Source organism: Schistocerca cancellata, chromosome 4 (assembly GCF_023864275.1).
Source record: "Schistocerca cancellata isolate TAMUIC-IGC-003103 chromosome 4, iqSchCanc2.1, whole genome shotgun sequence".
Lineage (NCBI taxonomy): Eukaryota > Metazoa > Arthropoda > Insecta > Orthoptera > Acrididae > Schistocerca > Schistocerca cancellata.
In genome coordinates this window covers 276,956,555-276,970,769 of record NC_064629.1, presented here as the reverse complement: position 1 = coordinate 276,970,769, position 14,215 = coordinate 276,956,555, and the positions used below count along the sequence as shown (strand labels likewise).

The following is a 14,215-nucleotide window of genomic DNA, read 5'->3' as shown; positions in this document are numbered from 1 at the left end:
CAATGAACCACCTGGAAAGTATGATAGACTGTTATTTCACTACATAATAATGATGTGTTTTCTTCATAATGGGAAATACTATGAGGAAGTTGATGGAATTTCAATGGGCTCCCTTTTGTCACTCTAGATGATATGTTTATGCCATGGTGACTTCTCTGTAGTATACGGAGAAGTTGCAGCATTAGAAAATTGTAGCGAAATGCAGGAAGATCTGCAGCGGATAGGCACTTGGTGCAGGGAGTGGCAACTGACCCTTAACATAGACAAATGTAATGTATTGCGAATACATAGAAAGAAGGATCCTTTATTGTATGATTATATGATAGCGGAACAAACACTGGTAGAAGTTACTTCTGTAAAATATCTGGGAGTATGCGTGCGGAACGATTTGAAGTGGAATGATAATATAAAATTAATTGTTGGTAAGGTGGGTACCAGGTTGAGATTCATTGGGAGAGTCCTTAGAAAATGTAGTCCATCAACAAAGGTGGCTTGCAAAACACTCGTTCGACCTATACTTGAGTATTGCTCATCAGTGTGGGATCCGTACCAGATCAGGTTGACGGAGGAGATAGAGAAGATCCAAAGAAGAGCGGCGCGTTTTGTCACAGGATTATTCGCTAACCTTGATAGCGTTACGGAGATGTTTAACAAACTCAAGTGGCAGACTCTGCAAGAGAGGCGTTCTGCATCGTGGTGTAGCTTGCTCGCCAGGTTTCGAGAGGGTGCGTTTCTGGATGAGGTATCGAATATATTGCTTCCCTCTACTTATACCTCCCGAGGAGATCACAAATGTAAAATTAGAGAGATTAGAGTGCGCACGGAGGCTTTCAGACGCGACTGGAACAGGAAAGGGAGGTAATGACAGTGGCACGTAAAGTGCCCTCCGCCACACACTGTTGGGTGGCTTGCGGAGTATAAAGCCTATTGAGGAATTCCCCAAACACCAAAAATAACATTCATAAAATCATAACTGAGGCTGAGAACAACTATCACCTCGCATTTCTGGATGACCACATGTAGAATAAACTTTATGTATCTTGTCACACAAGCCACACACACAAGCTAACTGTCTCAGACCTATATCTGCCAGCAATGAGCTGCCATTACACTGGATAGTAATTGTCATTTCTGACAGTACTGATGCACAGGGTGAGGACTGTAGTGACTAGGTCCCCCAACCAATGCAGATGAATTGTCTGCAAAGCCCCTTTCTTTCAACCACTATAGGAAAGAAAATATTAAGAAAGTGCCAAGAGAACTGAGTGAGTGTACAGACAAGAGCGAATTAAGATGCCATAAAGTACACAGTGCTGTGTCTTTGTACATTGTTCTGAATGTATATGCAACATAAGACTTAGCCAGCAAGGAGATGATCACAATAGATAGAGCATACTTTGTGGGGCAGCAATGGACAAAGTATGTATAAGCTGCTGGCCACATAAACTCAGGGCCAGCTGTGGTTAAATAGTTATGGAGTGACCATTGCAAGGATTTAAATGTTCATCGCTGCTGTTGACTGTAAGGGGACTGATTGCAAGATCCCGTTACTTCACCACAAGATATGAACGTAGTATATGCCTTTGTAAAGCATCAGGCACACTGTGATTTACGTGGCAAAAAATCTGAAAATTTCATTCCATCGACATTCTGTTAATACCTTCATTTACATATATATTTTTTGTCATTAAGTGGGAATTAAATACATTTGAGTAGAGCCTTGAAGTTATAGCTGTATCAGTAAAAAAAAAAAAAAACCTGTGACATTGCAGTAAAATTAATTACAGTAAAAGTGCTGTGCCTACTTAAGAAATACTGTTACAGGATCTGACATATCCTTCTTCAGTCAGTTTACTTTGAAGCACTAGATCGTGCATATTGTGTGTGTGTGTGTGTGTGTGTGTGTGTGTGTGTGTGTGTGTGTGCGCGCGGGGGGGGGGGGGGGGTTGCACTGGAAAAAAAGGTGTCAGTATTTCTTAGCATGTATTGTTTTAAAGTCAAGTCACTGTAAATTATAGGTCTGTTAAGCATTTAGAAATTCATCTTTACAGGTACCTGCTGCATCGTTGTATGGATATGTCACTTGGTACCCTGAACGATTTTTATTGACTCATATACCAGCCATGTCAAAATTGTATGATAAAAAGGCACAGCAGAACTTGGAATCTTTGCGTTTAAATTATTTGCAGCAGAAGACAGTCGGTGTTGTAAAAGATTCACACACCTTTTCCCTTCAGGTAAGACACCTAACATAAAGAAGTTACTTCTACATTTTTTTTTCCAAAAGTCTGCAAAAATATTAGAAAATGTTATATTGGTATTTCATTAATTGCGTGTGTTACCTAGAAACAGATTTCACGGGATAGTAGAGAGTAAGACAAAAAAAAATCATTCCATTTCTAGGTTTGTTGCTGGATGATTCAGATGGAGGCATTATTGAAAAGTGAACATCAGAATCTCAAAATTGAGGATATTAGTCATAGATGCAATGTTTTTCTACAGGTAAGTTGGCATGATTGTTTTGTCTTTTTATATAGTACTTTTGATGGGATGTCTGCTGCATTCATCTGGTATGAGATACTATCAATTTGTGCAATTATTTTTTTTTATATTTTATACCTATTTTGGTTGTTTCATTCCTGCCATCATAAAATCAATATTTTTCTTATGCAATTATCAAACTTATACATTATTTATTTTTCCATTGTCTCAGAAGAAAATGTATTGTTTGTTATTTATTAAACACCCCTATTAAAATCGAGAGAGGCTCATATAATTATCAAAATAGTGCTCCCGTTTCCAAATTTCGTATATTAAGTCCCATCTCTTCCACTTACATTTAATAGGCACAGTAGCTCAGCAATATTTCTTGCACTTTCCGGCCACATATTCCATTTAGTTTATCCATAGATTGCCCATTTTTATCACTAATTGTTATAGGGTACCCCTTGTTCAGCTTACCATGTTGGTAGATTCTATTCCATTATTGCAGAGAACTGAAACAAACAGTGAAACATTAAAGATGTGACAATATAAACTGCCTCATAACATTAGATGTGGTACAGTTGTGTCATCGAGAACTAAGTTGATGTGGTGTACCGTATTTACTCGAATCTAAGCCGCACTTTTTTTCCAGTTTTTGTAATCCAAAAAACCGCCTGCGGCTTAGAATCGAGTGCAAAGTAAGCGGAAGTTCTGAAATATGTTGGTAGGTGCCGCCACAACTAACTTCTGCCGTCGAATATCTGTAGCGCTACACAGGCATGGTTTACAGGCACAAAGATAAATACTGGCGCCAAAACCTCTGCGTCAGTAAATAAATTAAAAAAAAAGGTGGAAGACGAGCTTTTTTCTCCGCCCCGAATTCCGACCACTGCATTTTCATACATTATCCAACGAAGTAAATACAAATTCTGTATTGTTCATTTTCGAATGTAGCAGCTTTTCAATATACTACGAAAATCCGACTGGCAAGACCGTTTGCGATGTTTGTCAGTATGGCCAATTGTACGTTCTGATTTTTTTTCTACCTGTGAGAAGAGATGGTTGCTAATGGGAACACTTGTGAATTCTGAATCACGTGCAGTATTCTCTTCACCATAAGAATAATACGAATATAAACATTTTGCCATGTATTCTTTTGTGTTTGCTGCTATCTCATTTAAATCCTGTCTGCCTAATAAACTACGAAACTAGAGTGAGACAACACAAATGCGGAAGTATGCACATATGTCATGTTCATATTCGTATTATTCTTATGCCTAATAGTGATACAGTCAGAAATGAAGCACGGCAATTGACTAGATTTTTAAATCTAAGATGACTCTAATTTCTGTGCAGAAAATCATGTACTAAAGAGGTGTCTGCAAAGATTTTCAAACGGAGAAAAATTTTCGCTAAACTCTCATTCAGAACATCTTCTATTATACGCACTTTATTATTTGGTTCTTGTTGATCATATCAAAGAAAGCAGCAGTGTAAATAACAACAAATAGCAGTCTCTTGCCATTGTTTCGCTACTGAGATAATTACTCTCTTTTTTTTTTATTGTAAGCGGCGGTAGCACGCACAAAAGCAAACCATGCCGCGAGCGGCGACAGGTCGTGAACATTCATTATCGGAATGCGACAAACAATGCATGACACAGTACAGTAATGCATTTTCAGCTTAGAGTGATGAAAACATTTATAACAAAGAGAACGGCAATTATCAGATCAAAGAAAAATAAGTAATCAATTCAAACCAGACGAAGCACGTGAAAAACGAAGGGTACCCGCATAAATAAGGACGGAGCGCCTGACGCATAGCAATGGCTACATGGTAAAGCTTAACTGCTAAGCTTACGGCTTGAATCAAACTACTGTAGCTGTATCGTCATTCATTCGACCTGAATTGTGTCTCATATTACAATGGACCAACTTTGTTTCGATTTGGAGGTGCGGCCTAAAACTTTTCTCTCCCTTTGAATTTCGAATCTCAAATTTCAGCTGCGGCTTAGATTCGGGAAATTTTTTCCTTTATTTCGAGTCTCATTTTTTAGGTGCGGCTTAGAATCGAGTCCGGCTTAGATTCGAGTAAATACGGTACTTCCGTATTTGACATTGTGTGGGATATGAAGTCTGTCTAGATGGACTTTTACGTACCATATACTCCCTAATGTGGGGGAGATGGTGCATCTGCACGCGCTCTAGCACAAGGGTGCAGCCATCTTCCACTGCCAGACTGGCTTAGTGACCGCTGCTGCCACTAGTGGCCAGCAACTGATGTATGAATAATCCCCACATGAATAATGGGGAATACACTGTACTTTGTCAGTTGTCAGTTGAACTCTTTGGTTCAGATGGAGTAAACATACATGTGAAGTGTGTCCAGGTATGCAATCCTGTTTTGGTATCGATTGGAATGGAACATAATTACTGTAATAGGATAAAGGTGCTGTAGATAAGTGCTTATTATTACGCATGGATCCCTTTCACACATGTAGACATGTTGGGAGTGACTTTGTTTGCATTTGTAAGTTATAATAATATCGTTATTGGGTATTCAGGTAAGCTGATGACTATTAAAATGCCTGCAGTGCAGTGTACATACTGTACCAGTATAATTTTGCAATCTTCCTATTCCAGTTGTGGATAGTGACATTGAAGAAAGACTGACGATATCTTTTTGCCTGAGTCCAAATTTCTCTAATTTTAACACTGTGGCCACTAAACAGCTTATATGCTTGACTCCTTTTGAAATGTGATTCCTTGGAAATTTGTGAGGATTAGTCTCTTCGATGAACGTCATCTTTCTTTTAACCTCTTCCATTGCGTTTACTAAGAATTCAGTGACACTGTTACTCTCACCTACATTATGTGTTGATTGGTACAAGACCCAAGTCAGACCTCATGCATGTGAGGAGCCTTGGAGGCCCAAATGTAGGTTTGGACCACATTTCATTTTGGGCACAAGTGAGGGCTAGAATCTCAAATACATCTAAAGGAACTGAAACTAACGATCAGAAATATATTATAACTGCTCTAGAATCATATGCAACTAGGAAGCAATACCAGCAAAAGATATCACAGATCCTTAGGAGGACACAAAAGTATGATAACGTTGAGGATGAATGTGGATTGATAAGGAATGCAGTGTAGATGTCACAGGAGCAGTGATGGAAATTTATAAAGAAGGCAGGAGGATTGAAAAAGAGAATCCATAAACAAAAAAATGAGGGAGTGGATGAAAGCAGATCTAAATAACTGGAGCTTCTGAGGAAACTCGTCTTTCAGCATGGGTTGAGGAGAAACTTCTCCAGCAATGGAGAGAAGGAATTATATGCCCTGTATACAAGAAAGGAGCTATGTTGGTTTGTGACAACTGTGAAGGAACTCTGCTGCTACACTTGGGATAATAAATCACATATTCACTGTAAGCCAAATTTTAGAAAAGACAATTGAATTCAGAATTGAAACTCATCACTTCTTCATCTACTACAAATCAGCATATGAGAGAGAGAGAGAGAGAGAGAGAGAGAGAGAGAGAGAGAATTGTGAGAATGACACTGAATGGGGTACAGAGTAGTATAAGAATGGCAGGACTTGTGTCTGATCCATTGGATATACAAGATGATGTAAGGCAAGGAGATGTACTGGTGTCTCCCCTTTATAATACTGCCTTGGAGAAGGTCATGAGGGATGCAGATCTGCTGTGTAGGATGATGATTTTTCATAAATCAGTGCAGATACTAGTCTATGGCAGTCATGCACAGTGACAAGAACTCTGAAGGCCATATAAGATATGTTGAACAGGCCAGTAGAAATATGAGACTGAATATCAATCAGCAGGAAACAAAATATATGGCTGCCAGGAAGGCATGCAAGGATGACATGCCACCCTTAATAACAATGGGCAATTATGCTTTTGAAAGAATAGAGTGGGTTAAATATCTAGGATCGACAGTCGCCCATTCAGATGACACCTCTTACAAAATTAGAGATTACAAGCAGTCAGCAGAACCTGTTTTGCATAAAAAAATGTTTCCCTCAAAACTTGTAACTTGCACCACCAAATTAACAATTTATATAACATTTATAAGACAAGTGCTTACATATGCCTTGAAACTTGGTCATTAATATAAAAATATATTGGAATGCTAGATACCTTTGAGAGAAAGGCGTTTCGAGAAATTGGCCTGTGAAGGAGTTATACACGATATGTATGGTGTCTCGTGTAAGTCATCAGGCACATTTTCTCTGGTGTTGAGGCAGATATTTGCAATTTCATTTTTGCAATGTGTGGCAGCCCAAACAAATACTGCTCACCACATCTTTCATGCCACACTCCGTATTGTGGAAAAGTGTCAGTTTGTTTCCCTTTACAAACAAAATTATTTTTAAAGCGGAATTTTACATGGTCATTTGATAGAATGGTTCCAAATTAGTGTAGTGTGATGTTTGTTTCATCCATGTGTATTAACAGGGATGCTAAAACATGAAGAATAACCAGTACTTCAGCAGTGAAAGTATTGCCCTGGCCTGTGCTGACTGCTACCATGATGCAGCAGTGCTTTTGTTCAGTTGCTCCTAGAATACAGCTTATTCTTCATGTTTTACAATCCCTGTTGACTCGTATTGCTGAAACAAATGTCCCACTAGACTAATTTTGGACTGCTATATTGAATGAGCACATAAAATTTCGCTTTTAAGTAAACTTTTTTTGTACAAGGAACGAAGCTATGCTTTCTTTCCATCGTCACAGGGAATCGTGTAAAAGACGTGATGAGCTGTAATTATTTGGGCTGACTCCAGATACACATTGCAAAATGAAATTGCAAATATCTACAGAAACACAATAGAAAATGCACCTGATGACTCTTACTTAGTACACACACTTGGTGTGAAGATACACCTTGTAGAAGAACAGTGATGTCAGCCGGATTGATATGGGCAGGACGTGTAGCACAGCTGAGTGATGTGGAAGTAACTGAAATGATATTAAACAGAAATCCAAGGTGTCAAAGGGACAACAACAGATGGAAAGATGAAGTCATGGAAGGTCTACAGAAAATGGGCTTTGGGGAATGGAAAATTTGAGCATTGAACTGTGATAACTAACGAAGAATTGTTGAAGAGGCCAAGGTCCGCAATTAACTGTATAGTCAATAGTCTACAAAGGAAATTGCTTACGAATCACTTGTGAGACTGGTTCTAGAATATTGCTCAAGTGTGTGGGACCTGTACCAAATAGGACTAATGGGAATATTGAACGTATACAGAGAAGGGCATCAGAAATGGTCACAGGTCTTTTGATTCATGGGAGAGCATCACAGAGATACTGAAGGAATCAAACTGGGAGACTCTTTGAAGATAGGTGTAAACTGTCCTGAGAAAGTCTATTGACAAAGTTTCAACAACTGACTTTAAATGATCGTTGGAATATACTGCAATCTCCTACGTGTCGCTCACATAGCGATCATGTGGATTGGATTAGAATAATTAATGCATGCACAAAGGCATTCAAACAATCATTCTTCCTGCACTCCATATGTGAATGGAGTGGTTAGAAACCTGAATAACTGGTACAATGGGACGTATCCTATTCAGTGGTGTACACGTTCCGCTTTTAACCCGCCCATGCTTGCCCGGTGGCCAGGCGGGCAGGCCGCCGTGCGTTGTCAACAGAACGGGCAGGCTGCTTCACTCCCAGCCAAGCCAAGCAGAACCCAACCCGGGCAGGCTGCGGGAAACTTGCTTGCCTGCCCATATTACTGCTGAGCCGCACTACGCAGCCGTTTAGTCTGCGCGTGTCATTGTCATATTATGAACGTTAATTAAAACTTTTTATTTTACCTGAGCACCAAAAGACAAACCCCAACATTATATATATATTAATTTCCGGTAAAAAAATATTGGGTTTTATTTGTATATTCTTCCTTTACGCGTATATTTCGGGCTTGTTACCTATATAAATAAAAATTAATTGCCAAATGTGTTGATAAGCGTAAAACTCGAGAACGGCTGGACCAATTCGGCTAATTTTTTTTTGCTGTGTTCGTAATTCTCAGGACAAGGATTTTATGAAATAAAATTTTTCGAAAATCGACCGAAAAATTGGAAAATTTGACAAAAACTGAAAGTGCTTTTTCATTGTGTCCGTGTGTTTGTATTGCATACAATCTTGATGAAATTTTGCACACTATACCTTGAAACCAAGAGGAAGGTCACAGTCTACATAAAATTTCGTATGGTGCATGGCAGAGGTTCCTTTACATAACGGAATTCGACAAATTGTATGTATTTATTCCGATCTTGATGAAATTTGGCACACTTGATATTCAAAGCAGGATGAAGGGCGCTGTCTGCTTAAAATTCTGAATGGTGCATGGCGGAGGGTACTTTACTTACACACTTCTACACCAACCTACAATTTTATTCCGATCTTGAAGAAATTTTGCACACTTGACCATCAAGAGGAACATCACTGTCTACATAATATTTCGGACGGTACATTGAATAGAGTACCTTACAAAAGATTTTGACATCGTTTGCGGGTTACCATGAAAGTTCACTATGTACGGATGTTTCCATGGAGAAGATTTTTGAATTTTTTATATATATATATATATATCTGTGTGTGTGTGTCTATGATCTTTTTGAAATTTAAGAGATGTCTGACACATTCACAGTCATCGTGTTTGACAATTCGCGCACAGCAAATGTCGTTTAACAGTTGCAAACCATTTTTGGTTGAGTGAACGTATTATATTGGCTGCAAAAAACCTTGATGTTAACGAAATGAATTTTCAGATTCGAAATATGACACCTGGCGAATTGCTGACATACTGGTCGGTTTATTCCGATACTAACCAAGATGATGCAGTCAACTATCCCACGGAATTTTTAAATTCGCTAGATTTCCCCGGATTACCGCCTCCCAATCTGTAATTAAGTCGGATCGGCAATCATTATGTTGCGAAAGGTAAACCAGCCACGTCTTTGTAATGGCACCCGGCTTGCGGGGAAGAAATTAAAGAAAAACGTAATCGAAGCCACAATTTTAAAAGAAAAGTACAAAGGTGAAGACAGTTTGATTCCAGTATCACTAAGATTCCGACCGACATGCCATTCGACTTTAAACGGTTATAATTTCCAGTGCAGCTTACATTTGCCATGTCGATAGATAAATCGCAAGGGCAGTTGTTATATGTTTGTGGCATCAATCTTGAAAATCATGTTTTTCACATGGCCATTTGTATGTCGCATATTCCCCTGTCGGGACACCTTCAACTTCATTTGTTTACGCACCAGAAAACAAAACTATCAATGCTGCGTATCAAAAATTATTACAATAAATGCTACCTAGCAATCAACTTTGACACTGATTCACTGATCACCACAAAAGTTGACAGATATGTATGAGTTTTCATAGATAGGTGAAGAGGAGATGAACTGAGGTGGCAGAATCCAACAGAGAGAGGACGAGGAGAAGGATAGAAGGTGGGGGGAGATGGGCCAAGGGATGGGTTCAAAAATGGTTCAAATGGCCCTGAGCAATATGGGACTTAACTTCTGAGGTCTTCAGTCCCCTAGAACTTAGAACTACTTAAACCTAACTAACCTAAGGACATCACACACATCCATGCCCTAGGCAGGGTTCGAACCTGCGACCGTAGCGGTCGCGCGGTTCCAGACTGTAGCGCCTAGAACAGCTTGGCCACTCCAGCCGGCCAAGGGATGGGGAGGGGGGGGGGGGGGGGAGGTGATCAGAGAGATAATGGGAGAGGACTAAATGGATAGAGAGAAAATAGGGGAGGGAAGATGGACTACGAGAGTATGGAATAAATAAATGCCCATGCATCGCAATGCAGTCTGTGCTGCACTTTTCAACACCGAAACGGTTGGATATTTGTACTAAAGAAGTGAACCTCCACCCCCCAAGAAGAATAAATTATCTACGCCCGTATTAACCACTGTACTGCAATGACACCAAATTAAGATTTTGGAAGTCTAGATTCTTTAACTTTAGTATGTTTCAGCCAAATATGACACCAATTATATAAATATTTAACTAATTTTCCAGGATGTATTTTACTGGTTCTGTGAATTCATTCAAAGTTGGCAAAATCATTCTAAATTGCCAAAATGCATTTTAACAAAATCGAAGGACTTGTTTCGTATCCAGTTCGTCTAAAAACTATAGTACTGGGAATACAATGGCGACCCTGAGCCATTTTTCGCGGCGCCTAGGTTTGCATCATGAGAGTCCACACTTGTAGTCTGGGTCTGCGTCATGAGGGACCATATTTCGGACCATCATGATGCAGACTAAGACGACGAGTGTTTACTTGCATGTTGCAAACCTAAACGATGACTGTAGACCCTCATAACACAGACCTAAACCACGAGTCTGAATCCTCATGACGCAGATGTAGACGCTGTGGAGAGTGGTTCCGAGTTTCCATTATTCCTACTACAATACATTCATGGAAAGAGACGCTCTTCATTTTAGGAGCATTTGTAGTGTCTAGGTCTTCAACACCTTGCCTCTGCATGTGGGATTCCCCTTAATATAGAAATACAAGAATAAAATTACTTTTTGCAATGTGTGTGGAACTCAACAAAATAAATTGTAATTTAAACTCATAATGTGTATTGCCTTAATCCACAAATGAATATTTTATTTTGCAGAACACTGTTCAATATAAAATATTTACAAATTTTCGTTCAGTTCCCCTGAAAGTATTATTTAGGCCAAACCAGATACTCCTAAAAATATTTGGCTACTTTTGCAAACACAAGTAACAGAAAATGGTTTACAAACAATAATAAATGTCACTTGGGAGGATTGAAATCAACAAGTTTAGTCTAAAATAAAAATGAACTGTATGCATTACAAAATTTCTATCTCAGAAATTGACGCCCAGAGAGCACAAGAAAGAAATCTGCACTCATAATTAGTAAATTTGCGCTCAAACTCATAGTTTCCTGTTTAATGTTCTACTGCATTCTTAATGTGTCCGCTGATTAGTGTTTGAATTAATTATGACAAGATCGTTAAGTCTGTCTGCATTAAGACGTGATCGTTTTTCGCTAATTAGATTTCCAGCGCAACTAAAAATTCTCTCACTTGAGGCACTAGTGGCTGGTATATTTAATATTTTTCTTGCCACACACGCAAGTCGAGGAAGTCGTTGGGAGTTATTTTTCCACCACTGTCGAATATCTCCCTCGCTCACACAGTGTTCTTGCAAGTATCTGCTGACTTCATCATGTAGGAGAGGAGGCTCTTCTGCCCAGTCCTCAAATTTCGCCGTTTTGTATGGCCCTGGATTTGTTTCTTGGGTGCTGTGATTGGGCACTTGTACTGAAACTGTACAGGTTCCAATTAATATTTGCAGAATAATGTGAAGATCGTACTACACATAGTTGAAATTATAATAGTTTTTAGATGATGCTATCATTTATCGTCCAGTAAAGTCACCAGAAGATCAAAACTAACTGCAGGACGATTTAAATAAGGTATATATTTTTTGTGTGAAAATTAGCAGTTGGCAATAAATAATGACAAAAGCGAGGTTATCCATGTGTGTACTAAACTAAGTCCGTTAAACTTCGTTTACAAGATCAACCAGTCAAATCTAAAGGCTTAGATTCTACTAAATACCTCTGATTACAATTACGACCTACTTAAATAGGAATGGACACACAGAAAATGCTGTAGGCGTTTTAATGACAAAACACTCTTTTGAAGCATTGCTACGCAGTTGGAGAGCCTTTTCTGGTACGATTGATGGAAGAGGTCGAAAGAGTCTAAAGAAGGCCAGCTCGTTTGGTATTATCGTGAAACAGGGGAAAGAGTGTCGCGGAAATTACACAAGAGTTGGGGTGGGAATCATTACAACAACGGCGTTTTTTGACGTGGCGCGATCTATATATGAAATTTAGATCACCAACTTACACCTCCGATTTCGAATATATATTGTTGAGTCCCATGTACATTGGAAGAAATGATCATCAGAATAAAATACAAAAAAGCAGCGCTCAGACGGAGAGATGTAGGTGTTCTATCCCGGGCGAAATTCAAGAACAGGAGACAAATAAGTTGAAAGTGGTTCGATGAACCCTCAACCAAGCACTTGTGTGTGACTTGCAGAGTAACCATGTACATGTAGATGAAGAATATATGCATTATCTTAGGAGCTTACCTTCAGCACACATCTGTCGTGCTGCTTGGTAAACTTTAATTTTTTCATCCTCGGTTAACTTTCTTAATGTGTGGTGGTTAGCCACCGTAAACGTTGCAATTTTATGCAACATACTAACGCACATTTTCTGTTCTAGGAAGGTACTGGAGGCTTGTTTCAAAGGTTTCATGACCTGAAAATACATTTTCTCAACATACATATTTCACAAGTGGTTCTACAATATTCAGATGGAATAAAATTACAAACCTCTTCATCGTTATCCCGTACGGTACAGTGAGCTTTTAAGGCATAAAACCACGGTAGAACTAAATGTAGGGTTGGCTCCTTGTCACCCTCTAGATCAACTGTGGCTTCTTTAAACGGCTTAAGAAATTCTATAAGCTGGCCAGTTCTATGGTGGTCATAACCCAGCATCTTATCCGAGGCACCTCCATTATGTAAGACAGCCTTCACTGAATCAATCTGAGAATGGACTGATACAAGCATGCCAAAAGAACTATTCCAACGAGTTGAAACCCACTGCTTTAAAGATGAGTTCAGTCTCACACAGAGACCTCTTCTCTTGAAGTACGAAACAGTAGCCCGCACTGTATTAAGAATGGCTAATATATTTGGAACATTTTCTTTCAAAAACTGTTCGCTCAGAACATGTTTCAAGACTGTGTTTATACTATGAGCCATGCATGGAAGACGCTGATATACACTCCTGGAAATGGAAAAAAGAACACATTGACACCGGTGTGTCAGACCCACCATACTTGCTCCGGACACTGCGAGAGGGCTGTACAAGCAATGATCACACGCACGGCACAGCGGACACACCAGGAACCGCGGTGTTGGCCGTCGAATGGCGCTAGCTGCGCAGCATTTGTGCACCGCCGCCGTCAGTGTCAGCCAGTTTGCCGTGGCATACGGAGCTCCATCGCAGTCTTTAACACTGGTAGCATGCCGCGACAGCGTGGACGTGAACCGTATGTGCAGTTGACGGACTTTGAGCGAGGGCGTATAGTGGGCATGCGGGAGGCCGGGTGGACGTACCGCCGAATTGCTCAACACGTGGGGCGTGAGGTCTCCACAGTACATCGATGTTGTCGCCAGTGGTCGGCGGAAGGTGCACGTGCCCGTCGACCTGGGACCGGACCGCAGCGACGCACGGATGCACGCCAAGACCGTAGGATCCTACGCAGTGCCGTAGGGGACCGCACCGCCACTTCCCAGCAAATTAGGGACACTGTTGCTCCTGAGGTATGGGCGAGGACCATTCGCAACCGTCTCCATGAAGCTGGGCTACGGTCCCACACACCGTTAGGCCGTCTTCCGCTCATGCCCCAACATCGTGCAGCCCGCCTCCAGTGGTGTCGCGACAGGCGTGAATGGAGGGACGAATGGAGACGTGTCGTCTTCAGCGATGAGAGTCGCTTCTGCCTTGGTGCCAATGATGGTCGTATGCGTGTTTGGCGCTGTGCAGGTGAGCGCCACAATCAGGACTGCATACGACCGAGGCACACAGGGCCAACACCCGGCATC

At 40.4% G+C, this 14,215-nt stretch overlaps 1 protein-coding gene across 2 annotated transcripts in view; it reads left to right on the top strand.

The window, feature by feature from the left end:
- Positions 1 to 14,215, top strand: part of LOC126183498 (WASH complex subunit 4) — a 179,968-nt gene that overhangs the window by 51,750 nt on the left and 114,003 nt on the right. For both annotated transcript variants that reach the window (XM_049925535.1, XM_049925536.1), the window contains exons 7-8: positions 2,052 to 2,237; positions 2,404 to 2,502. In XM_049925535.1, the coding sequence (XP_049781492.1) occupies positions 2,052 to 2,237; positions 2,404 to 2,502 (285 nt within the window). The remainder of the gene's footprint in view (positions 1 to 2,051; positions 2,238 to 2,403; positions 2,503 to 14,215) is intronic.